We start from the raw sequence: 24509 nt of genomic DNA, 5'->3' as shown, positions 1-24509 counted from the left end.
AGGAAAGTTCACGCAGCACCTTCCTAGCTGAGCCCTGTGGTGGGTGGGGAACAGAACTTTCTGGGTGCGCCTCAGACCACAGCTTCCTCTGAAGTCCTGAGTCCCTGTTTCAGGGAGGTGGGAAGTCTGTTTAGGGATAAGGCATGGTTTTGGGAACAAAGCTTAAGAGAAAAACAATGTTGAACCACTTCACGTTGGCCTTTCCCGGTGGGTAGCACCTGAAGCTCTACCCTGTCGCTGAACTCTTCCCCCCTGACCCTGTGTGAGCTTTCTTTACTGTACCTGACGTGTGTGTGAATGTCCTTGGGCAAGATGACCCCTTCTCAGACCCGCCCCGGGCAATGGTGGGTGCTGGCCTAAAGGAGCTTGCCTCCCTCCTCAAGATCCGGGTGAGTCACCCCAGATGTGCAGGCTCCCTGCAGGGACCCCTTGACCCCGCTCCTCTCTATTAACTGCAAACACGGGGGTGGGTGGGGGGGGGGGTGGTGTCAGGCAAGGACGACTTCGTTTGAAACGCCAACTAACTGAGAAAAGACGGGGGCATCTGTCCAAAAGTCCCTCGTGCCGTGCCTGGAGGCCGAATCGGGGGCGGTGTGTACAGATGGCCATGGCAGACTGCTGGGCGCCTCCTCCCAGGTGGAGGCTCGCGCTGAAGCGATGCACATCTGATCCTAATCTAGTCACAAGATGCTGCTCACTCAGTTCTGCAGATCGCAACAGGGATCATTTCCCCCCGCTAGCTATTCCCGTCCGCGGGGCCTCTGCCCACCGGCGGGACTATTCGGCACAAGCCCGGGCCAGGGCGGCTGCCGCCCAGGGGCTCTCCGGGGCTCGGCGCCACATCTGGCGATGAAGGAAGACAGTTCTGGTGCCGTGGCAGGCACAGGTCCGGCACGGGAGTCTGCAGAACTCCCATCTCGGTGCAGCCGCGCGGTGGCGCCCCCCGGCGACCGCCGACATCAGCGCTCCTCCGGCCAGGCTCAGCGCCGGCCGCGCGACGCACCAGGCGGTTCTCGCGAGAACCAGGAGCGCTATTTGAGCGCAAGCGCAAAGCCTCCGCTTCTCTTTTCCGGTTCTCGCCGCCCCAGCAGCCATGAGGTAAGCGGGGACCGGGGCGCCATCCGCTGCCATCCGGGGCACCGGGGACCCCGCGGGGGGCCCGCGGCCGCCGACTCGGAGGCTCTCCCTACGGCTGCCCACGGCGCGAGCCTCTTCCCAGCATGCCGTGGGCCTCGGCCCGGGACCCGGGGTCCAGGTTCGGGTCCCTCCCGGGGTGCAGCATGGCCGGCCCTGAGCGCCCTCGTTTCCCCCTAACAGCAGCAAAGTCTCTCGCGACACCCTGTACGAGGCGGTGCGGGAAGTCCTGCACGGGAACCAGCGCAAACGCCGCAAGTAGGCGCGGGCCGGGGACAGCGGGCACCCCGGGACAGCGGGCACCCCGGGACGGCGGGGCAGCGGGCACCCCGGGACGGCGGGGCGGGCATCCCGGGACAGCGGGCACCCCGGGACAGCGGGCACCCCAGCACCCCGGGGACAGCGGGGACAGCGGGGCGGGCACCCCGGGACGGCGGGCACCCCGGGACGGCGGGGCGGGCACCCCAGGACAGCGGGCACCCCAGCACCCCGCGCTGACGTCGCCCCTGCCGCTTAGGTTTCTGGAGACGGTGGAGTTGCAGATCAGCCTGAAGAACTACGACCCCCAGAAAGACAAACGCTTCTCGGGCACCGTCAGGTTGGCACCGCTCAGACCCCACCCAGCCCCTCAGGGTCCCCGTGCGGCCGAGCCCGAGGCGGGCACGGGGACCCTGACGCGCCAGGGTAGTTCGGGCGGCCTGCTCCGGGCAGGCTGGCCGGGCGGACCCCCACCCTGGGTCTTAAAACAAGAGGGGAGGCGTGGGGAGGCCTCGGCCGAGCCCGCCGGCTAGCCTGAGAAGCCAGGCTAGTGCTGCCAGCGCCGGGTAAGACTCGGGGCTCGCTGCCGCCCCAGGCTCCGACAGCGTCCTGGAGACTGGCCGTGACCTGCTGTCCCTCCCTCCCCCCCAACGCAGGCTCAAGTCGACGCCTCGCCCCAAGTTCTCGGTGTGCGTCCTGGGGGACCAGCAACACTGCGATGAGGCCAAGGCCGTGGACATCCCCCACATGGACATCGAGGCGCTCAAGAAGCTTAATAAGAACAAGAAGCTGGTCAAAAAGTTAGGTGAGTGCAGCTGGGGGCGATGCCGGGGGCCCGCTTTGGAGATGGCCGCGCGGCAGCCCTGGCTGCCTGTCCCCGGTGCTAGTGTTGGAGGTGGTTCACTGGCTCACCTCACCACCACAACCCAGTGACACCATTCACAGTGGGCTTCACCTGGCCCACCCAGCTATTGTCTTGGTTTTTTGTTTTTGTTGTTAACCTGGGGTCTGGCGGAGTCTGTTGCAGGCTTCCCCCGCTGCGATATTGGATAGACCTCTTTTTACAGCTCTGCTTGCAAACTTGGTGCAGCACCTCAAACCGATGTTTGCTCCTCGGCAGTTCTGCTTTGGGTCTCTCAAATAGCTGGGGTTGGTTATAGGCCTGCGCCACCACGTTGAGCATTCACCTGGTTTTCAGTGAATGCTGGGATTACAACAGGCGGAAGCCATCGTGGCCCCTCGGTCCTTTGCAGTGTGCTGTGGATTGTGGTTGGTCATCCTGAGTACTGCAGGGTCTGGGGAGGCAGACCTGCACTACTCAATGATTTTGAAAGCTGGTTTTGCTTTTCTGGCCTGGATATAAGTAGCCCATGACTTCTCCTCACAGCCAAGAAGTATGATGCCTTTTTGGCCTCAGAGTCTCTGATCAAGCAGATCCCTCGTATCCTGGGCCCAGGCCTCAACAAGGCTGGCAAGTTCCCTTCCCTGCTGACACACAATGAAAACATGGTGGCCAAAGTCGATGAGGTGAAATCCACAATCAAGTTCCAGATGAAGAAGGTGGGTCTGGGCTCTGGGGAGGGTTCATAGTGCGAGGAGGAACCACGTCTGGTCCTTGGCACAGCGTGGTTGACTAAAGGTGGAAAGCACAGTGTAGCACTCTGACAGACCCTGGTTTACACCGGAAGTGAGCCAGGCCTGCCACAGAGACGCTGACTAGCCCGCCCTCCGTGCAGGTGCTGTGTCTGGCTGTTGCCGTTGGCCATGTGAAGATGACCGATGACGAGCTGGTCTACAACATCCACCTGGCTGTCAACTTCTTGGTGTCCTTGCTCAAGAAGAACTGGCAAAATGTCCGGGCCTTGTACATCAAGAGCACCATGGGCAAGCCCCAGCGTCTGTACTAGGATGCCCCAATAAACCTTAGTGCTACCGTACCCTGGTCTGTGTGTGAGCTCAGTTAACAGCCTCTGTAAAGGGTGGTCCTTGTGTGACTGTGTGGGGCAGGGAGTGGTGGTACTCCCAGAGTTGAGGGCTCATCTGTAGGGCATGTCCCAAGCAGCAGGTCTGGCCCCAACCAGGTCTCTACTTATAGATGGAACCTTTCGTGAGCAAGGCTCTAGATTCAGCCCAGCTGAAAGCCGATTCCAGTATGGTTAGAGGTGAGGTGTGGCCTAACTCTGGGCTGTTGAAATGTTTCCAGGGGGCTGTGGTAGTGACAAGCCAGGCCACCTTAGATACACTTCTGGGTTCAAGCACATAGCTGCAGCCAACCCAGAATCCTGTCACATGGTGAACAGTGAGTCTGGGCAGGCCCCTTTTAAGGAGGGGTCAAAGCCGAGGGGCTTGAAGGCTTTACTTCCACAGATAAGAGGAGAGGGCTAAGTCCACAAGCCTCACCTATAAATTGATGTAGAATAGGCTTGCCAGGTGAGGCAGTGAAAGCCAAGTGTCCCTTATGAAGCCTGGTGAGGATAGGTATTTGTAGGAGTTTGTGAGACCTTGTGTGTCCCAGGCTGGCACCCTACCCAGAGCTCTCCCCCTACAGGCTGTGGGGTATAGTGGAGGGCTTAGGGCCTCATTCTGCCTCTCATCCTTAGGGTAGACTCTGAGGGCTCAACTGGCTCCTAGCATGCCTGGTCTAGCCTGGGCATCTCCAGGACTGCTGAAGACAGACCTTCAGTTGATGGCCCAGCCTAGTAACCTGCACACCTGGCCGCAGCTTTCCCAGAAGGCACTAAGGTGATGTCCAGACAATGCTGGTCAAGCATGATTGATGAGGTGGTGGTTGATCACAGCGTCTCTGTACCATATCTGAGTACAGGCCACGGTGGAGGTCACACATGACATACAACTGTCCTGACCCAGAAACAGCTTTTAATTTTTTTTAGCAGGAGCCAGACCTTAGGGGCCCCTTGCCTTGAGCTGTTTATGATACAGCCCATCACAGCTGGATTTAAAAATACACAAAAATACATATAATACATGTTATAAAACCTAGGTGGGGTTTGGAGGTGGCCTGAGCAGTATGCGAACGGTGAAGACCTTCAGAAAGCTCGGGCAGCATGAGGAGGGGGCACAGTACTTCATTTGAAACTTATAAATACCCAGGTGACCTAGGGACACAGGCCAGTTGACCCTCAGGGGCCTGGGTGTGGAGAAAGGGGAGGGAGGGGAAGGAGACAAGGGTTCAAGTTCCAGCCTCCTTGTTCCCTGCCACCCACCTGTCTTTGGGACATTATAGGGGTGCCTAGTAGCTGAAGTGCTGGGGAGAAGTGGGCAGCACCCTGTTCAGCCTCCAGCTCAGCTGTACCACTCTGCCAGCACAGCCCCCTCCCCTGTAGCCAGCCCTGTTCTAGGGAAGTAGCCGAACTGAGGCTCTGGCTCTGCCCACTTATGTGGGCCTCCATCTTGGCACTTTGATACAAGAGACCCAATCTTGCTGTGCAAGAGGCTTGGGGACAGGCAGGTACCCAGAAGGTAAAGAAGTGTGGGCCCTTCTTAACCCAGCCTCCAACTTGACACCTTGTACCAGGGCAGCCTTGCAAGCTGCCTCTCTGTGGTCTCCTATCTACCCTCACCTGCTCATCACACTCTCTTGGGGGCCAGAGACCATGCACTAAGCCCACAGGTGTCCTCCATCCCCCAACTCTGATGTCACTCGAGGCCAGGTAGAGCCCGGTCATCTGTGGGTCAATGCCCAGGAAGGCCACATCACCATGGAGCCCTCTTCACTCCAGTAAAGCGCAGAACAGTGGCAGGGAGCGTGTGTGCTGGGGCCAGGGAGGCAGCCTGGGTCCCAGCCTGAAACCCACGGGTGGGTGAGTTCCCCAACCCACACCCTGGGAGACCAGGCAGGCAGGTGTGTGGAAGAAGTCCGTCTTGCATCCTTTGGACGTCAAAGCTTAGTCTTTGACAAGCTTGTAGACATGGTGTTGTGCCCCATGCTCGCTGGTGGAGACTTCAAAGACAAAAGCGATGACCAGCAGGGTCTCCTGTGAGTCCCGACTTGTGACCACCTGTGGGGGCAGGGAGGAAGAGAAGGAGTGGGTCTCAGCAGAGCAGGGGCAGTGGCTGGGCAGCTGTGCACCTCTCCAAGCTAGCCTGGTCCCGGAGCCGACAGCCTCGCACCTGCAGGATGGTGAAGTTCTCCAGCACGCTGTTCATCATGTACTTCTCAGGTAGATGCTTCAGCTTGTGGATGAAGTTGATCATGTACTCGCACATGGGTGAGCGGTGGATGCGGTACACGAAGCGGCCGTTCTCTAGACGGGCATACTCGGTCTGCAAAGTGGGGCGGTAGTGTCACTGGGTGTTACTGACCTGTCTGCCTGCCACCCACCTCCTCAGACCCCCTGCTCACCTCCACTTTCTCTACCACCTGCTTGCCGAAAGAGCACACCTTGGTGGAGACGCTGATGGTCATGCTGTCAGCTGAGCTGTACTGCGAGCTGACCCCGTAGAAGGCCCCAGGGCCCTCCTGAACTGTGCTGTTGAGGTCAGCCTGTGGGGAGGACACCCAAGTGCTGCAGAGGCCAGAGGCTAGCCTCCCGCTTCCCCACCTCCATGCCTCCAGTCCCACCTACCCAGAGGCCTGCAGGTCCCGCCCAGGGGCCCGCCGGTCATGGAGGAGAGCAGAGGCAAGGAGCTGGGCGAGCTGCCCATCTTGGGTTGGGAGAAGAAGCCTCACCCAGAACTTGACAAGGAAGAAGGCGTTTGGGGGCCCCTTCTCATAGAGTTCCTTCAGTCCCCCCTTCTTCTCAGGGAACTTGTCGTAGATCTGGCGTACATCCACCGCCTCCAGCGGTGGGTCTGAGAAGGCAGGGTTTGTCTGGCCGATGTGCACAAACAGGTGTTTGCTGTACTGTGGGGAGGGCCGAACCAGGGTCAGCCTGGAGGGGCTGAGGCTGCAGGCCCAAGGACCCCACTGGCAGGACAGTATGTGGGTGCTCCCTCCCAGGCCAGTTTCCCCACCATCCCCACATTACCGTGTCAGGATCCCGTTGCACCTCCATGAAGGCAGAATACTCCAGGAGGCGTAGCCGGGAGGAGGCGATGGTTCGGTCCTGCCACGCAGGCGCAGAGGCAGAGGAGGCAGTGGCTGGGGGCAGCGGGGCCAGGGACTCATAACCTAAAAGGGTAAAATGTAGCTCATCTGCCCACGCATGGTGGACTGCAGGGTTGGGCTTTACTCTCCAAGGGGTGGTGCTGTGCAGTATTAGTAGTCACAGGATGCTTTTACATGCCACTATTAATGTGTTCACACAGAAAACTAAAATACCATCACCTAGAGTGGAATTCTGTGAAGATGTTGATGTCTTTCTTCACAGGGAATAAATAGAAACTTATCAAAGCCCTATGGCTGCCACCCACCCCAGGACAGATACAGGCCCCACATAGAAGGGCAGACACCAGAGGTACTAGATGGTACTTACTGGTGAGCGTTGGTGGCAGGGGAGGTTGGATGGGATAGGCAGGCTGGGCAAAGGGCTTGATGCTGTGGACAGGAATATGGAGTTAGAGGTCCTCGGCACCCTTCATCTGCCCAGTCCCTCCCGCTCTGCATCCCCTCCGATGATGTCGCAAAGTGCATGCTTACAGGCTAGCCCACCACCTTTTTGTTCCCTCTATGTTTTAACTCTGATGGCCTCGCCTGCATCCCACAGCTGGTGGGTGAGTACACTCTCCTCCTCAAAAAGCTATTCACCGTAGCTGTAAGTATGTTCTCAGAACTAAGAACCCCGAGTTTTGTTCACTACCTGGTAGTGAGCAGACATTAACGTTGGTTCCCAAGTAGGAAACAAATACAGGGGTGTTGACAGAGTCTGGGCTCAGGAAGGAGGGGAGGACTCAGGGAAGACATGGGCGATACTTACTCCTGAGATGGTCCAGGCTGTTGTCCTAGCAGAGGGGGACCACTCCAGAACTGTGGACAAAGCTAGCGTCTCAGTACTCAGGAACCCTGGCCACACCCCAGCCCAGCCACAGCCCACAGCCCACCCATACCCTTGAGGAGGTGGAGAAGACGGCCTGGGGCAAAGGAGAGGGCGGGCTGAACTTGTTCTGCAGGACGCTGGCAGAGACAATCTGTGCAGATGACATGGATGCCATGCTTTGGAGTGCTTTGTCCTTGGAGACCTGGTCCTAGGAGACAGCGGTCACATGAGGTCTGGGCCAGGCTCTTCAGGTAAGAATTCTAGGCCCAGCTCTACTGTGGATTCAGTAGTGTCTACCTCTCTGAACCCCAGTGTACTGGTGTCTGTCCTTTCTTGGCTCAGCCCACAGTATGGAATACTACTTTATTCTATGCCCCAGTCAGTGGTCCCTTGGAATCCCTGAGGGAATTGGTTTTGGGCTATCATATACTGAAATACAGGGTGCCGAATGTCTCGCATACACAGTGTCTGCATAGACACTGAGACACTGAATGCTCCTCCTGGACACTCAAATTATCTGTGACTTTTTTTTTTTTTTTTTTTGGGTTTTTCGAGACAGGGTTTCTCTGTGTAGCTTTGCGCCTTTCCTGGAACTCACTCTGTAGCCCAGGCTGGCCTCGAACTCAGAGATCCACCTGGCTCTGCCTCCCGAGTGCTGGGATTAAAGGCGTGCACCACTACCGCCCAGCAAACTTTTCTATGAAAGCAAACTCACTCCACACAATTCAGCAGCTTTGATTTGCTCCTATGCTGAGCACTGCACTGAGGGTGGGGAGTGTCTAGTGAGCACGCCACCACTAACTACGCCACCCCTCTGCTCCTGTCACGTAGGTGCTCTCAAGCCCCTCCCCAGGGCCGCTGGGCCACTTACCAGGTTCATGGCCTGTAAAGGAGAAAGGGACAGAGGATTAGATACATGTGAGGGTTCTGTGGGGGAGGGGACATGGTTTTTTGCAACCCACCCCCACCTCGTTCCCTGGCTGTCAGCTCCCAAGGAAGCCAAGAGGCAGGTGGGCGCCCTCCCAACCCTGAGAGGCAGTGCTTGTCAGCGAGGGGGTGCCCTGGCAGGGTGAGGCTGAAGAAAAAGGACCATGAGTCTGTTCCTCCTAGAACTTCCAAGCATCGGTTTGGAAGATTTAGAGGCAGGGACCAGGCAGATCCTGAACTGCAGACAGGAGCTCTCGGCCCACCCCTGCCGAGCTGCAGCCAACACCCTCACATCCCCCAAGTCCCCAGGCCATTAGCAAGCAAAGGTCAGGAGAAAGAGCAGGGGACAGAGGAGAGACAGGCTGGAGTAGCTCCCGGATGCTGGCCACCGGCTGTCCAGTCAGTCACCAGGGGCTGTGGCCTGGGAACCCTGACAGCCTGTTTTTGTTTGAGACAAGAGTCTAACTGTGTAGCCCTGGCTGTCCTGGAACTCAGATCTGCCTGCTTCTGTCTGAGTGCTGGGGTTAAAGTGACCCCTCAGCAGGCACCTAGGGGCTGTCACTGTGTGTCTCAGCCTCTCAGCCCTGTCCTGGGCAGAGCTCAGCCAAGTGGCAGGGGCCCATACCTTCAGCTGGGACTGAATCTCCTGAGATTTCCTCCTGGCTAGAACCTGCAAGTGACTAGAGACCTGTAGGAAAGAGAGAGAGCAAAGGACAGAGGAGAGGGAGGCGAGGAAGACAGCTCGAGCCAGAGAGAGGTACAGTGGGCTGGAAACCCAGCCGAGGCCTGCAGTGTGCAGAATGGGTGAGGCACCACGGAAGAGGCCCAGCAAAGGCTGGAGGCCCTGCCAGGGACCCGACGTACCTTGATGCCAACCTGGTATTCCCGAACCTTCTTCCGAGCTAGAACCTGTATGTGGCTGGACACCTACAGGGTGTGCCCCGCCACAAAGGAAAACAGATGGTGAGGAGGCAGCCAGGATGGCCAGGGTGGAGGGAGTACCCCAGCCCTCATTTCTGGGAGACCAGGGTCCAATGGGAGAACTCGGGCATCTCAGTGGGCACGTGCCTACTGGTACTGTCAACTGTTTCTTCTTGGCCTTGAATTAAGAGCGCACAGTGGCTTCAAGGGCCACTATGCACTGCTGTGTCAGTTGTTCACAGAACAGCCCCCCAGTCCATGATCTGCTCTCTGCTCAGGCACGGGCTGCACTGACCCAAAGGAAGTGGGTGGGTCTCATCAGGAATCCTCACCTCTGAGGACACCACACAGGCTAGCTGTGGCTCCAGGCTCCTCCTAGGGTTAGATGTACATGGAAGCCACAGCTGCTGCTTTTTTTTTTTTTTTTTTTTTTTTTTTGGTGACAGGGTCTCACTTTGTTGCCTTGACTGTGCTTGAAGTCACAGAAATCCACCTGCCTCTGCCTCCCAAATGCTGGGATTACAGGCATGCAAAGCTTCTATCAGATCTCTCCAACCTGTCTGTCTACCCTGGTTCTCAGCCTGGCCCTCCCCTGCCTTCCTCCTTCAGCTTCTTTGGAACCACTCTGGCATGCCTTTCCATGGACAGATTTTTGCACACAGTAGGTGCTCTTATTTGAAGGATTTCTTTGCCAGCACCCTGCTCCTTGCTGCCTCTAAGAAAGCGTAAAGCTGAGCTAACCCTAGGCCCACAGTGCCCAGCCTGTATGACAGCCCTTGGCACGGTCCAGGCACCAGTGACAGGCTGCAGACCCACATGCCATCAACACCGCTCCATGGGCAATAACATCAGCAGCTCTGGGCTTTCTTTGGAAGTTTTTTACTCCCCTAAAGAAGCTGTTCTTTTCGCTGTGGACTTGAACCCCCATCACACCCCCCTAGCTGGGCGTTCCTGACAGGTCCCTGCCCTGGAGTCCTGGTAGAGGCTCACTCTTTCCCTGACAATACCGATGGCCACCAAACACACATGTTGACGTTTTCCCGACTTCATAAGCCCAGCTCATTTGGTCTTTGCAGCAACTCTGACTTTCAGATGACCCAATCAAAGCCCAGAGAGATTTGGCTCTGTATCATGGATCACACAGCTGGATGCAGAGCTGGCATTCAAACCCAGGCTGTGTAGCTCTGGGGACCATTGGCTTCATCAGCAAGCTATTCTCCCAGGATTCCTTCAGACCCTTAAGTGGGGACCACCTCCCCAGGCAGGGCCAGCTCTGACAACTGGAGCTCACAGGGAGCTTATTCCCAAATTGGTATTAGCTGTCTGGTTAACATGGAGGCATTGTGCTGGGTAGGTGGCATACACCTTTGATTCCAGCACCTAGGAGGCAGAGGTAGGTGGAGCTCTGAGAGTTCCAGGCCAGCCTGGGCTACATAGTGACCACTACAAGGGACAGGAGATCTAGGCACCAGTCCCCAGATGGCTGTGTTGTCCTGTGTGGACAGCCTAGCCAGGTGCAATGCCGGGTCAGAATGAGGCGGGACATGTGGCCAGGTTGACTCAGTCCGAACTTAGAGACCGTCAGCCCCTTCCCAGGGCTGACCAGAAGGCTCCTGAGAATACGGGTGTGGCTTACCATGTAGCTGTAACAGCCGCAGGTGCACTCAACTGTTTTAGGTGTCCACATATCAATCAATTTACAGTTGCCAAGGAATCGGCCTGGGAAGCAAACTTAGGCCCAGGTAGGGCAGACTATCGGAACTGAGGCTTGACCTCAGAGTCTGTGTTGTCAGGGGGGGGGGTGGGGGGGGGGGGGGTGGGGTGGGGGGGGGTGGAGGTGGAGGACTGAGATTCTTATCCTGGGGCCTCGAACTCACAAAACTCCTGTTTCAGCCTTACAAGTGTTGAGATTCCAGGCATGTGCTGCTCCACATAGTGGAGTTTGTGTTGTTATTGGCCCTCCGAGTTCAGGAGCCTGAGCCCAGGGACCAGAGTGGCCACCCCAGTGTACTGGAGACCCAGGAAATGATCTGAGGCCCAGATCAGACATCACTAAATGCACAGTAGACAGGGAACCTAAGGCTCCCCAGGATGAGGTTAGGGCAGGAGGGGCTTGTCTGCACACCCAGCACTCTGGGGCCCCACTCCTGGAAGGGCTGGGGGTTGAGCTTCTCTCTTAGGTACCCCGGATCCACCTGCCTGGTCACCCCAGCTCTTGGCACTCCCCCATCCTGTGGATGCAGTCTCAGCCTCCACCTCCTGGCTGGCCTCCCAGATCCACTGCCCTGGCAGCTGCAGGGCCACATCCCTCACAACTGCCCCCACTCTTTGACACCCCCCCCCCAGGGCTCCCACTCTTCCTCCTCAGCACCACCTGCTCCTGGATCATTCTGTTAGGCCAGGGGCCAATCTTGACTCCACCTCCTCCTAGCTCATGGACCAATAGGGGTCACTAAACTCCCTCCCCAGTTCCTTAGTTTATGGCAACTAGACACAGCTAGTCACTTGGGAAGAGGGAACCGCAACTGAGAAGATGCCCCAAGACTGGCCTGTGGACAAGCCTGTGGTGCACTTTCTTGACTGATGTGGGAGGTCTCGGCCCACTCTGGACAGTGCCATCGCTGGGAAGGTGGTCCTGACAGTCTAAGAAACAGCAAGCAGCACCCTCTATGGCCTCTGCTTCAGTCCCTGCCTCCAGGTTCCTGCCTTAACTTCCCTCAGTGATGGACTGTTATTTGGAAGTGTAAGGCAAAACAACCCTCTTTTCCAAGTTGCTTTTGGTCATTGTCTTTTTTTTAAATTTTGGTGCCTGTCCTGGAGCTTGCTTTGTAGTCCAGGCTGGCCTCGAACTCACAGATTCACCTGCCTCCCAAGTGCTGGGATTAAAGGCGTGCACCACCGCCCCGGCTGGTCATGGTCTTCTTATAGCACCAGAACCCCTAAGACAGAGCGGGCTCTGAGCGGCTGTATGGCCACATGGTGGTTGAAGGGTGTGAACCTTATCACTTGGCAATTTTGTGGTGTGTGCTAACACAAGTGGGGTGTAGGGATTGCTATCATGGCTGATCTGCCAGCAAGGTCCCTTCCCTGGTTAACTCCCACATCTGGTCTCCCTTCTCCAGGCCTACCCCAGCAAGACTACACTAGCTGTTTCTGTCCACCCCACTGGGCACATGCCCATCTTCCTGACTGGTGAGCAGGCCCTGTGGACTAGTTTGTGGTCCTTAAACCCAAGACAGCCAAGGGTGGAGTGGCAGGGGCCCGGGACCATCTCTCTACCTGTTTTCTTGTTCTGGTCTTGCCAGTCCTCAGTTTGATGTAGCGGGCAATCAGCTCATTTCGACCTGATCAGAGAGAGACAGCCAATGAGGACCGGGAAGAGAGAGGGTCCAAGGGGAGGCTGGGCACCCCACCCCGCCACTCTTCACTCGGGGCTCCCCTGCACACGGCCAGCAGTAAAAAGGACCTTGACAGGCTTCCCATGCAGCATGGCCGTCATTCCCAGCAAGGCTTAGGGGCTGGGGATGTGGGTGGGTCTCAGCCCTGGTCCCCTGTCTGGGAACAGTTCTCTCTGGCTTCATCCTGATCGTGGGAGACCCTGAACAAGGCCGTCTGGTGAAGGACAACAGGAGCTGGAGCATGGGTCAAGCTGTCTCTGGGTCCTCATGTCAATGACCCACATGGGGTTACCCACTCATCTGAGTCTTGGGGTAGGGGCTCTGCTCAGCACCGGACGCCCACTTGGGGAGTAGGCTATGCAAGGTGGAGGCTGTCTATGCATACCACAGGGTGTATGTCAGCACCCAGGGTGCGCACTCAGCCCCCCAACCTCTCCTCCCCAGAACTGCCACATTCCCCAAATTCCTCTGTGATGACAGAACAGGCCCCTCTGCTCCTCCCTGCCTGCCAACCCCTTGTCTAAAAATACCCCATGGGGCTGCCCTGCCATTGGTGAGGGTGCAACGTGGGCAGGCAGTCCCACCCGGTGGAGACACCCTAGAACATCTTCCTGTCCCAAGAGTGGGGTTCAGGCATTAAGGACCGGCCTGTGCAGAGGGTGGGGCTCCCATCTACTTCTCCCTACAGTACCCCTTCAGTCCTGGGTGTTGGGAGTCGGGGGAGTCACAGGCGCTCTGAGGCTCACTGGACTGACCCAGTTTTCCTGGCCCCCTGAGTCACCCCGAAACCTCCAGCCGGCAGGGCTGGGGAGAGGCGGGGCGCGTGTGGGCTGCGGCCGCCCTGTTTGCGAGGTGCAGCTGGAGGAGGCCCCAGACACACGCAGCTCGAGCCCGCCCGGACTCGCCCGCCGGGCAGGCGGCCAGGACTCCCCCAACCAACCGGTCTGGCAGGGGACAGAGAGCAGGGGGCGGGGCCAGCGGGCGGGGCCACGCCCACCTCTGCCTGCCCCACGCACTCACCGTACATCTTGCCCTCATCGGACAGGATGATCTTGCGCCGGCCACAGGGCGGGTAGATGGCCAGGGCCTCCTGGAAGCTCTGCTCGATGTCCGGGCTCCACACTCCCTCTGCATCGTTGTCCAGCGCCTTGTCCAGGCCTTCGGACCCATCCTCCCGGGCCTCCCCGGGGCTGCTGCTGGCGGTCCAGCTGTTGGACGCTATGGTGCTGGTTGCTCTGGGCTCTGGGCCTGAGCCCCCTGGACGGCCTGAGCCTAGACAAGCAGATGAGGAGGGTTAGGGCAGGGTTTTCCCACCCAGCGGCCACACTCCAGTGCGCCCCACACCAGGGGCAGGTGCTCCAGGCTGGATAAAGGCCATCAGAGGTGACGCCTGACCAGAGCTGTGTGACCCTGGGCCCAGTTAGTTTACTTCTCTGAGCATGGGGCCTATACAAAGTCAAAATGGGCCCTTGGAGGGCTGCAGAGATGGCTCAGAGGTTAAGGGTGGAGGACCCCAGTTCCATTCCCAGCACCCATGTCCGACAGCTAACAACTGCCTGTCACTCCAGTTCCGGGGAACCCTGACACCTTTGGCCCCGGCAGGTGCACACACCTATTTTAAAACTAAAAAAAGTCTCCTTGAGTTACGAGGGTTAAAGATGCCAGGCTGGAAACACCGAAAACACAACAGAAGCTGGGTAGGGTGGCGCACCCCTGTAATCCAGCACTTAGAAGGAGGAGGCAGGAGGATCAGGGCTCAGCCTCCTCCACTACACAGCACATCTGGGGGCAGCATGGGGTATGTGGTACCTTGGCCCTTCTTGGTCCACCTCCCCCCCCCCCCCCCCCACCTCCCCCGAAAGAGAGGGACCAACAAGATGGCGTGAGAATCTGCCAAGCCTGATGACCTGAGCTTGGTTCCTGGGCCCCATATGGTGGCAAGATAGATCAACTTAACTCCTGCAAGCACCCTCTCATACACACACATGAAAAAAATAATAAAGGTAGAAGGGGAGAGATCTCCCTGGCCACCATCTATACATATACCAAGAGGTGCTGCACACCTGTAATCATGCAGTTGGGAGGCCAAGGAAGGATGGATTGCTAGTTTGCTAGGCAATGGCGTTTGCCTGTAATCCCAGCGTTCCGGAGGCTAAGGCAGGCAGACTGCAAATTTCAAAGGTCAATCTGGACTACACAGGGAGACCCTGTCTCAAAATACAAAAAAGAGGGCATGGCATGAGCCAATAACTTCAGCACTTAGAAGGCTTGGGCAAGAGTTCAAGGTCATTGTCAGCTACATCTAGCTTGGCCTGTGAGAGCCGCCCCCACACCGCACCTGCATAGCTGGTCAGTCTCTACACAGGCAGGCAGGGAGGATGCTTATTCTTAGCAAGAAAGCTGAGGCTCCCCAGGCACATGACTGCCCAGAGAGTTCTGTAGCAGAGTGACTTCAGGCAAGGACTGGTGTGTCTGCAGCCCTCTTGGGGCAGAGAGGTGAGACCTCTAGCCAGGGCCTTCACTGCCCACTCCTACCAGCACCAAAGCAGGCCTGCTGAGGCCCCTGCTGTGAGAGGAGACTTCTCTCACCACCCACAGGTACCTGAAGAGAACCTCCACAGAGGACCTTAGCATGGGCCAGGCGCTGACCTGGGAGGGGCCAGGACAGAGCAGCAGAGGCTCCACCTGTCCACCTCCTCCATCCACTTCCTGTTCCCATACCTCCTCACCACCCACAGGCAGGCCTGTCCTGGCCCACATGGCAGATGGGCACCCATGCTCCATGCATCCTTTCTGTCCCAAGAACACAGCCTCAGATTCACCTCACGCCCCCTGCAACCCCCAAACACTGAAAGTTAGAGTTCTGGGGGCCTCCAGCCCTTGGTGCACTTTGCTCTGGGTAAGCAAGAATAGAAAGGATCTGCCAGTGTGGTGGCACACACCTTTAATGCCAGCCAGCACTCAGGAAGCAGAGGCAGGCAGAACCCGTGAGTTGCCAGGACAGCCAGACAGAGCTACACTGGTAAACCAGATATCTATATCTGTGTATCTATATCTCTCTATATACATGGCAGTGTCTGAACAAATACATGTTGAGCTTAGAGATCATCTTACATCTATGTTAGAGATAGGTCTCACTATGTAGTCCAAGCTGGCCATCCACCTGTCTCAGCTCCCAGGTGGTAGGCTATCAAGCACACATATATACAACTATACACAGCAGGTTTAGACTTAATATTTCCAACAGTGGCACCTGCCACATGCCAGGTGTGGTTTGGGAATTTTATACAATGACTCATTCAGTCTTCATAGGAACCCTTTGGGGTACTAATTTCTAATTTATTTATCTCTAGTTTACGAGCATTGGTGTTTTGCCTGCGTGCATCTCTGAGGGAGGATGCTGGATCTCTGGAGGTGGAGTTACAGACAGTTGTGAGCTGCCATGTGGGTGCCAGAAAATGAACCTGGGTCCTCTGGAAGGGCAGCCAGTGCTCTCAACTGCTGAGCCTTCTCTCCAGCCCCTGGGGTACCATTATTAATCCTACTTATTACATGAGAAAAGCCAAGAAACAGAGAAGTTAAACAACTTCCCCAACAACACACAGCAAATAAGCCATAGAGCTGGGTTTTGGACAGAGTTACTGGTCAGTGGCAGAGATGGGGACCATGGGGAAAGGTACATGGGGAGAAGAGAGGCCCTTGCTGCCCACTTCCTGACTATGTAGATAGGAAAAAGGCAGTGGAACCCACCACTTGGATAGGAAAACGAGGTCCAGGCCACTGAGCCCCCTCAGCTCAAGTGGCTGTAACAACTTCAAGTACCCCACACCACTGGACAAGACCAGCCTTTCTGGTGGCTTCCAAGACACCAGGAGTCTCTCTCAGTGGCCAGTGGGCAGCCAGGGGCAGACGCCCCTGCCCCCTGCCTGCTCCTCACCACGGGAGCTGTCTAGGTCTGTAACCCCTCTATTCTGTTTACAGTAGGAATGGGGGGCAAGGTGCCGTGCTAGCTGGGGGAGGGGCACTGGAGGAGCAGTTGGTGGTCTTTGCCTCCCCAGGTTCTGACGCTGCCATGGGGCTGTCAAACCAACTGAAGGGTCAGAGGGCACACCCTGAGATAGGACCCCTGGGCCCTCAGCCTCCGGTGGAACAGCCAGCTCAGTGCACAGGGGACCCGGCAGCCCAGCTTCTGAAGAAACTTGCTGGCCTCCCCCAAGTCTCTGGCTGTCTCCCCCCTCATCCAAGCCATGCCCCCCTCCTGGGTGATGTCAGTCCTGCCCCGCCCCCGCGGGAGCATGTGGCCAAATATGGCGAACAGAGCAGCCGGGGAGCTGGGACAGACTGGGGGCGGGGCAGCCCCTGGCTGTGATCTCGGGCAGCTGGGGAGGGGGAGGGTATTGGGGTGAGGGGTGCCAAGGAGTAGGGCCCCTAACGCACACACCTTACACGGCTCCTGGGCACCTGCAGGACTGGTAGTTCTAGGGACACACCCCAGAGGGCAGAGTACCCATGAGTGGCAGAGGTGGCACCCCCAAACAGCCTCCTCACACTGAAGCATGTCTGTGCAAGGCTCTCCACTGCCCAGCATGGGCAAATGCTGGAGGTAGGGGTCTCCTCTGCCCCCATCATTCAGAGAAGACACTCCTCAGGAGGTGTGGGAGGCTACTGGGATGACTACCTCTGCCCTCCCGGGTCACTATGGTGGATGAAGACAGTGCCTGGAGTGTGGGTGCTCACCCCCAAACCCTGGAACCACATGGAGACAGGAGGCTGAGCTTTCCAGGGGCAGGTGAGGGGGGACACAGTGTAGTTCCCAGACACAACCTCCATCTATAGACTGCGTTCTGAGAGGAACAGAGAGGGGCCCGGATAGGCAGGGGGGTCCCAGAAGAGTCACCAGCAGGCTCAGACCAGAGTGAACTGTGGAGAGCTCGGAGACCAGCTAGCGCCAGACGCCCCGCTCCTCGGGCAGCCAGACAGATGGACTCTCATCTGGGGTGGGAGGAGAGAAGACCCAGGAATGGGTCCACAGCACCCAGGGAAAGAGGCAAGGAGGTGAGACCCGCAACGACACTGTAGAGGAAGTCAGGGGCCGAGAGCAGAGGAAGGACAGAACCCAGAGAGGAGGGAGGGACGGGGCCTGGCTCGGCTCCTCCCCTACAGACCCTCTCCCTGGAGCCGGAGTTTTCTGGATGGCTTTGGCTTTCCTGAGGCTTCCACACCTCACCCTTAGCCTGCAGAAGTCACACCTGCCTCCTCCCTTCTCCAGACCCTCAGCCTGGGGGTCAGAAGGTGCCTTGGGCCAGTGACGAGGAAGGGGGCCAGGAGGCCCAAGGAGATAAGGGGCCCTGGCTGCCCACTCCCAGCCCCGGGGGCCAGATCTACGGGCAGAACTGGCCAGACCGCTCTGAATGGAGGCCAGAGTTGGGCGTCTGCAAAGGCCCTGTGGCTCCCTCCGAAGGGGGAAGGCCAAGCTTGGGACGAGGGCCCCCCGAGAGCTGGTGCCCTGGTCCGGGCACAGCAGAGACAGGCACTTGGTCAGGTGGCACTTGGTGGTTTCCCGGGGCGCAGGAGCTGAGCTAGGCCCTGCAGCTAGCTGCCCTGTGGAGACCCCTGCCCTCAAGCGCTCACTTCCAGGAGCCATAGCCATAACCCAACACGGGCAAATCAGTGGTCCCCAGCGCCCCACCGAGGGCTGGGCTGACAAGGAGACACAGTACTGGGAAGGACCCGCTGGGCCTCCCCACCCCCTAGCCTTTCTTCCCTCCACCCCACCCCCACAGCAGCCAGCTGTTCTCCAGCTGCCAGAGGCTCCCACCCTACAAGTGGCCAAGCTCTGGTTAGGACCAGAATGGGCCAGGGGAGGGGGTAGGGATGCTCTATGCCTCCCCCACCTCCAGGCTAAGGACCCAGGAGGGACCGGCCAAGTGGCCACACCCTGCCAGGCTGGGGAGGGAGGACCCGCTCCCCTTCTCCACAGGAGGGAGTAATTTACAGGCCCACTGAGGCGGTGCCTCCCCTCTCCAGCTCAACTAATGTGCTTCCAATTTGAGAACCGCGGTCCCCGCCCCTCTCCACCACCCCTAGGAGCCCTGGCCAGGAACAGCCCCCTCCTCAGAAACCCCAAGCCTCCCGCAGACAGAGCTGACCGATCCCAGAATGCCTCCCAACCTCTCTGCCACTCTCCAGGGTCTTTTTCTGTATAGGGAAACTGAGAGATCCAGGGTTAGGCTGAGGGATAACCTAAGGAACTGGGGTCCCACAAAGCTCAGTTAACATGTGGCTATCCACCCCCACCCCAAGTCACCCACTGGGCTGCCAGCAATCAGCGATGTCATCTGGTCTCAGTGTCCTCTATAAGCACACCTTGCCTCTCCAGGATCACAGGAGGCAGAAGCCACCGTACTGTGTGGCCTTCTATGTTTTGTTTTTTGTTTTGTTTTTTTTTTCTTTTTCTTTTTTTTCCAGACAGGGTTTCTCTGTAGCCTTGGCTGTTCTGGATCTCACAGAGATCCACCTGGCTCTGCCTCCTGAGTGCTGGGATTAAAGGCGTATGCTACCTCGGCCATGCACCTCCTGTGTTTTAGATGTATACATACATTCATGTTCACATATATTCACAGTGTTATTTGTTCATGTGTGTATATGTGTGTGCACACACACGTGTGCATAGATAGGCCACAGCACACATGTGGAGGTCAGTCTTTCTGCCCTCCTTCCACGCCACATAAGTCCCGAAGATCAAACTCAGGACATCAGGCTTGGCAGCAAGCACCTTTTCCCACTGAGCCATCTCAGGGACCCCACCACCCCTTTATAAAGCGGGTCTTCAGGTCTTCATGCCTGTAACCTAGGCCACTCTCAAACTTGTGGTATTCCCAAGTGTTGGAGTTTACAAGTGTGAGGAAAAATTCAAATAAGGATTATGTGTATTATAACAAAAATTTATCTTTTGTTTGTTTGGTTGGTTGGTTTTTTTTTTTGGTTTTTCGAGACAGGGTTTCTCTGTAGCTTTGGAACCTGTCCTGGAACTCGCTCTGTAGACCAGGCTGGCCTCGAACTCACAGAGATCCACCTGCCTCTGCCTCCCGAGTGCTGGGATTACAGGCGTGCGCCACCACCGCCCGGCTAAAATTTATCATTTCAACCACTTTATTTTTCTTATTGGGTTTTGATATAAGGTCTTACTTTGTAGCTCTGACTGGCCTTGAACTCAACCATCCTCACACCTCAGCCTCTCAAGTGTTGAGTTTGCAAGTGTGAGCAAAATAAATACACACACATACACATCATTGCATCTATACGTTAGACCTTTTCATTTCTCCCTCTAGCGGAGATTGAGTCTCATGGATAGCCCTGGCTAGTCTTAAACCCATGCCTCACTCAGCCTCCCTAGTGCTGGGATTCCACTGGGCATGTATGCCTTCTCTTTCACAGTTTTTGTTTGTTTTGTTTTGTTTGTTTTGTTTTGTTTTGTTTTGAGACATGTAGCCCTGCCTGTCCTGGATCTCGCTCTGTAGACCAGGCTGTCCTCAAAAACACAGAGATCCGACTGCCTCTGCCTCCTAAGAGCTGGGACTAAAGATGTGCACCACCACGCCCAGCTTTACAGTACCTTTTTCAAGGCCTTCCAGATTGATGCCACAGGCATTAGGGTCACAGGCCCCCACACCCTGTGTGGCATAGCCCTGAGGATGTCACCCACACAAGCTGAGACAGTGACCACCCACGGCGACTGTCTCAGTCACACCCCAGTTTCTCACACAGGGAGCCACAGACTGGCTGTCTCTCCCAGGCTGTCTTCACTTACAACAGGATGCAAATATCTGCTCAGCTCCTCAGCACACACGGCGGCGGTGGGTCCTGTCATTGTACCCAAGTACAGTGTCATCAACAGTCACCCAGACGAACCCAGAGCCACCTCAACATTTCACAACTGGCAGGAGAAGTGGCCACAGCATGGCATGACAGGTCACCTGGAATGCCCCTCACACAGCATCAGAGCATCACCTACCTGTCCCTCACACTGCCAGTGACACAGACAGACTCACAATTTCCTTCACGATTATCCCAGTGTGATGCCCAACAATAGAAAGTCACCTCGGCAGCTTCACACACACACACACACACACACACACACACACACACACAGAGAGAGAGAGAGAGAGAGAGAGAGAGAGAGAGAGAGAGAGAAATCCCACTCCCCAACCAACTTACACACCAGATTCTCATGGGCTCTCTCTCCACCATTGGACATTGAACACAGGTCGGCAAGCTTGGCTGCAAGCGCCTTTTTAACCCCAGAGCGCCATCTCGGCAGCCCAAGCTCTCAGCTTCTCTCACCACAAGGATGGAGAACATCACAGCGGCTCTCACACATCGGCGCCACAGACAGCTTTCCTCACGGATGGTCACAAGGTCTGTACCTGGGTCCTTTCCCACACATAACCCACTGCACAGTGTGTCCCCCACAGATGACCCCTCACGCTCAAGTCCAGCCCCACAGCTGCGTTCTTATTTCCCTCTATCACTTCCTGTCCTTTGAGGCCTGGCAGGGAGTCCAGGAAACAATCAGCATTCGAGGAAACCCCAAGCGCTGAGGCTTTGGGGATCTGGGTCTGGACTCAGGGTCTGGAGACAGGTAGCACCTGCACCGTCCTCACGGGGACGCAGCAACCTGCCGATCCCCAGCTCTAACCAGAGAGGCCCGGGCTGGGGTCCTAGGGGCTGCTCGCAGCTCCTGTGACCCATGGGCGACAAGGCTGGGACCTCCTGCTTCCCTGTGGCCTGGTTCCTCAAGCAGGAGTCCACCCTCCAACCCTCAGCACCTCTGCATCCACTGAGGATAGGATGGTGGCTTCTGTTCCAGCAAGCTCCTACACGGAGCCCTAGGGGGCCTTGAAAGGTTCTGGGATTGAAGATGGGGGTAGCCATCCATCCAGCGGCCTCTGAACCCCACTTACAAGGGCAAGCACCCCCAACTCCACAGCCTCCCTGTTCTTTCACCCCTCTTCTCCATCCTTTAACTATACCCCCCAAGACTTTATTTCCCCCTTCTTTGTACCATCTGGGGCCACCCACCCACCTCTCAAGACCCCTCCAGGTTCAGTTTCCATGATGAGGAGACTGAAGACAGACAGGACAAACCTCGGCGGGGCTCAGGGACTAGGCACCTGAGGAGTCACCAATACAGCTGGCTCAATGGGGGACAGAGACCTGTCTCCCTGACCTCAGCTGAGCTGTCCCTTCTCCCGACAGCATAACAGGATAGGGTGTAAAAATTCACAGGGATGGTGGGTGCAGGGCTCTGGATAGACACTCACCTACGTGTGTGTGCACACACTCAAAGATCTCCTGCCAACCACTGACCATTCTGTTCGACCAGCCCTAGCCCCAAAGTGCTAATTAGCATTAATTACAGCTCCCTCCCCGGGGGTGGGGAAGGCCTGGCTTCCAGCCCCTCCCTGAGGAGGGGGATCCAGTCATCTCGTCTACTCTTGGCCACACGGTGAGTAGACGTCCTTCCCAAGAAAGAATAAAAAGCATGACGGACAATGGGGAAGACCCGAGTGGGAAGGGAAAACCAGCCCCCCTCAATTGCTTTAACAAGTGATCAGAAGACGTGTGGAGACCGGGAGTCTCCGAGGGAGGTCCGGGGGCGAGGAAGGAAAGAGCCATGTCTCCCTAAATCTCCAGCTTCAATCTGCTTTCCTTCCTGGCCCCAGGTGACAGCAACCCCCCAGAGGGTATCCCAGACCCCAGCTCTGAGGCGGAACCGTATGTGCACAGAACCAGACCAGGGGAGCGCGAATACACGGAGCCACCATGGACACCAGCCCCTCAGAGCTGTGTCCAGCCCCCACCCCCATCCTCCCGGCTGGGCTACAAGTCCAGGCCTGACTTGGTTCTGCCCCTACCTGGAGAGCTCGGGACACAGGCCCCGAGAAGCCCGGCCCCGGACCTCCTTCCCTCTTGCTCTTTAAGAATCGAAGCCCTCAATCAGGGCCCCTGTTGGGGGTGGGGGTAGAGTAGGGGCTTCAGTGACACTGCCCCAGGGCCTGCTGGGGCTAGAAAACAGATCCACACCAGCACTCGGGCCTCCCTTCCCAAGAAGGAATAAAGACGTGACAGACAATGGAGAGGACCCGAGTGGGAAGGGAAAACCAGATGCCCTCAACTGCCTTAACAAGTTCTCCGGGGAAGTGCGGAGAAGGCCCCAAGTGAAGCCGCGTCCCGAGCGAGGCTCCTGCAGCTCGGGGCTGGGACTCTGAAGCCCTCTCCCTCTGACGTGGGCCGCGGATCTGGAGGGGACAGGCGTCCCCCTCGGGTGCGCACACGCTCCGGGCTCGCAGGGTGCCTTCCCGACGCCCGGCCGGGTCCCAGCGCAGCCGCGAGCAGCGCTCACACCGACGCGCCCTGGCCAAGGCCTGCGTGGAGCCGGGGCCCGCGGGCTCCCGGAGTCCAAAGGGCGCCCCGGATACGAGTCCCGGCGGCAGGCCCTCCTAAGCCCGCGGCTCCGGGCGCACACCCCGGCACACGGCGGGGCCAGGCCCGGGCACCCGGGACACTGCGGGCTTCCCAGCCTCCGGGTCGCGGGGGGGGTGGGGGGGGGGGGGGGGGCTTCCCGGAGAGCGTCTCCCCCCTTCCCTCCAAACTTCCCGGCACCCAACTCCTGGGCTCGGGCGCAGGCTGGACAATAGCTCGGAGCCCCCAGAGTGTCCCGCGTCCCCGCCATCCAGAAGCCACCCGAGCAGTCACCTCCGCGCGCGAGGCCTCCGAGTTGCGTCCCCCGGGCTTACCTGCTCCGAGCTCCGGGGGGCGCTCCGCCGGGCCGTTCCTCCGGGCCCGAGGGAGTAGCGAGGGGGGCCGGGAAGGGGGGTCGTGGGCAGGGGGATGGCCGGAATGCACGGAATGAGCCGGGCCGGAGCGGGAGGTGCTGGGCGCGGAGGAGGGAGCGAGCGGGACGGAAAGTTTGTGTTGAGGAGCCGGGCGGGGGGTGGGGGCTGCGGGCTAGAGGGGCGGGACCTAGGGGCGGGCCCAGCGCTGGGCGGGGTCGTGGGTGGGCGGGGCTGGTTTGGGGGCGTGGTCTGAGGCGGGCCCCGGCCTGCCGTCTCTCTGACCACCCAGCCCCAAGAACGCCCGTCGCTGAGGATTCACCTTCCCGCGCGCACCCCAGTTCTCGCTCGGCATCTCAGAGTCCTCACCTCCCTAAACTACCCCCTTTTGGGTACCCCGCTGAGTCTTGGGGATCAGGCCCGGGGCGGAGCCAAGAGTGGAGCTCTGCCCCCTGGGCCGGACTCCTGGAGGTGTCGGGGGTCCTGGGGAGCCGCCTCCCGAGCATCCAAGCGGCGCCCGAGCATGCACGGGGTCCCGGGGCTCCCCACCCTTCCACTCGGGTCCTCCGCAGCCGAGGCCTCTGCAGCGCCCCTCCCACCGAGAGCCCGCCCCCTCACTCCGGGGCCCCAGACCCGGCTCCGCCCTGCCCGGACCCGGTTTGTCTGGTTCTCCCCGAGTGGCTTGTTTCTCGAATTTCTCCCTTTCTCCCTCTTCCTGGACCTCTGGGGCCCCTCCCTCTCCGCCCTGCTGCCTGGAGAGTCGGGGGCCCGACCCTGAGCTCCTGCCGAGGATCGATAGGACGACGGGAGAAGGGGACAAGGAAGCTCAGAGCACGCGTGGACACCTGGGTCTACAAGCACACATCCAGGAGTTACCGCTGCGTTCAGTCCGGGATGTGACTTTATTGAATATGTGGGGTCCCTGATTCTGCTTCTCCATTCCCCCAGCGCGGGTCCGGAGAGGCCTCGAACGTCTGACTAGTCTCCGGGGCAGGAAGTGACTGGGGAGGAGGGGGCGAGGCAGGCCTTGCTGTGCGTCCAGACGTTCATCTCCATCCTAGCCGGTCAGAGCTGCTCCGCCTGGCTGGTGCTAGGCTGGG

General features: G+C 58.2%; 2 protein-coding genes across 3 annotated transcripts; one reads left to right on the top strand and one right to left on the bottom strand.

Annotated features, from left to right (window-relative positions):
• The first annotated feature begins 1031 nt into the window (after positions 1-1031).
• Positions 1032-3329, top strand: Rpl10a (ribosomal protein L10a). 2 transcript variants are annotated; one of them, XM_036167824.1, is made up of 6 exons: positions 1032-1098; positions 1318-1392; positions 1652-1732; positions 2049-2197; positions 2780-2952; positions 3129-3329. In XM_036167824.1, exons 1-6 carry the CDS (start codon positions 1094-1096, stop codon positions 3297-3299), a joined length of 654 nt encoding a protein of 217 aa, XP_036023717.1. In that variant the 5' UTR covers positions 1032-1093; the 3' UTR covers positions 3300-3329. The 2 variants fall into 2 exon arrangements, with proteins under 2 accessions (XP_036023717.1, XP_036023718.1); XM_036167825.1 differs by having other exon boundaries at positions 1046-1098; positions 1652-1958.
• A 923-nt stretch (positions 3330-4252) lies between these two features.
• Tead3 (TEA domain transcription factor 3) lies at positions 4253-24349 on the bottom strand. The gene is made up of 16 exons (XM_036167180.1): positions 24273-24349; positions 23792-24191; positions 23374-23584; positions 13595-13846; positions 12456-12520; positions 9120-9182; positions 8881-8943; positions 8200-8211; positions 7399-7536; positions 7269-7318; positions 6828-6889; positions 6381-6523; positions 6083-6256; positions 5756-5896; positions 5524-5676; positions 4253-5411 (listed from the first exon to the last, which is right to left on the bottom strand). Exons 1-16 carry the CDS (start codon positions 24347-24349, stop codon positions 5298-5300), a joined length of 2118 nt encoding a protein of 705 aa, XP_036023073.1. The 3' UTR covers positions 4253-5297.
• Between the last annotated feature and the right edge of the window lie 160 nt (positions 24350-24509).

The sequence above is a fragment of the Onychomys torridus genome, chromosome 18, assembly GCF_903995425.1.
Source record: "Onychomys torridus chromosome 18, mOncTor1.1, whole genome shotgun sequence".
Lineage (NCBI taxonomy): Eukaryota > Metazoa > Chordata > Mammalia > Rodentia > Cricetidae > Onychomys > Onychomys torridus.
Note: the sequence above shows the minus strand (reverse complement) of the source record. Positions and strands in the feature narration are given on the sequence as shown.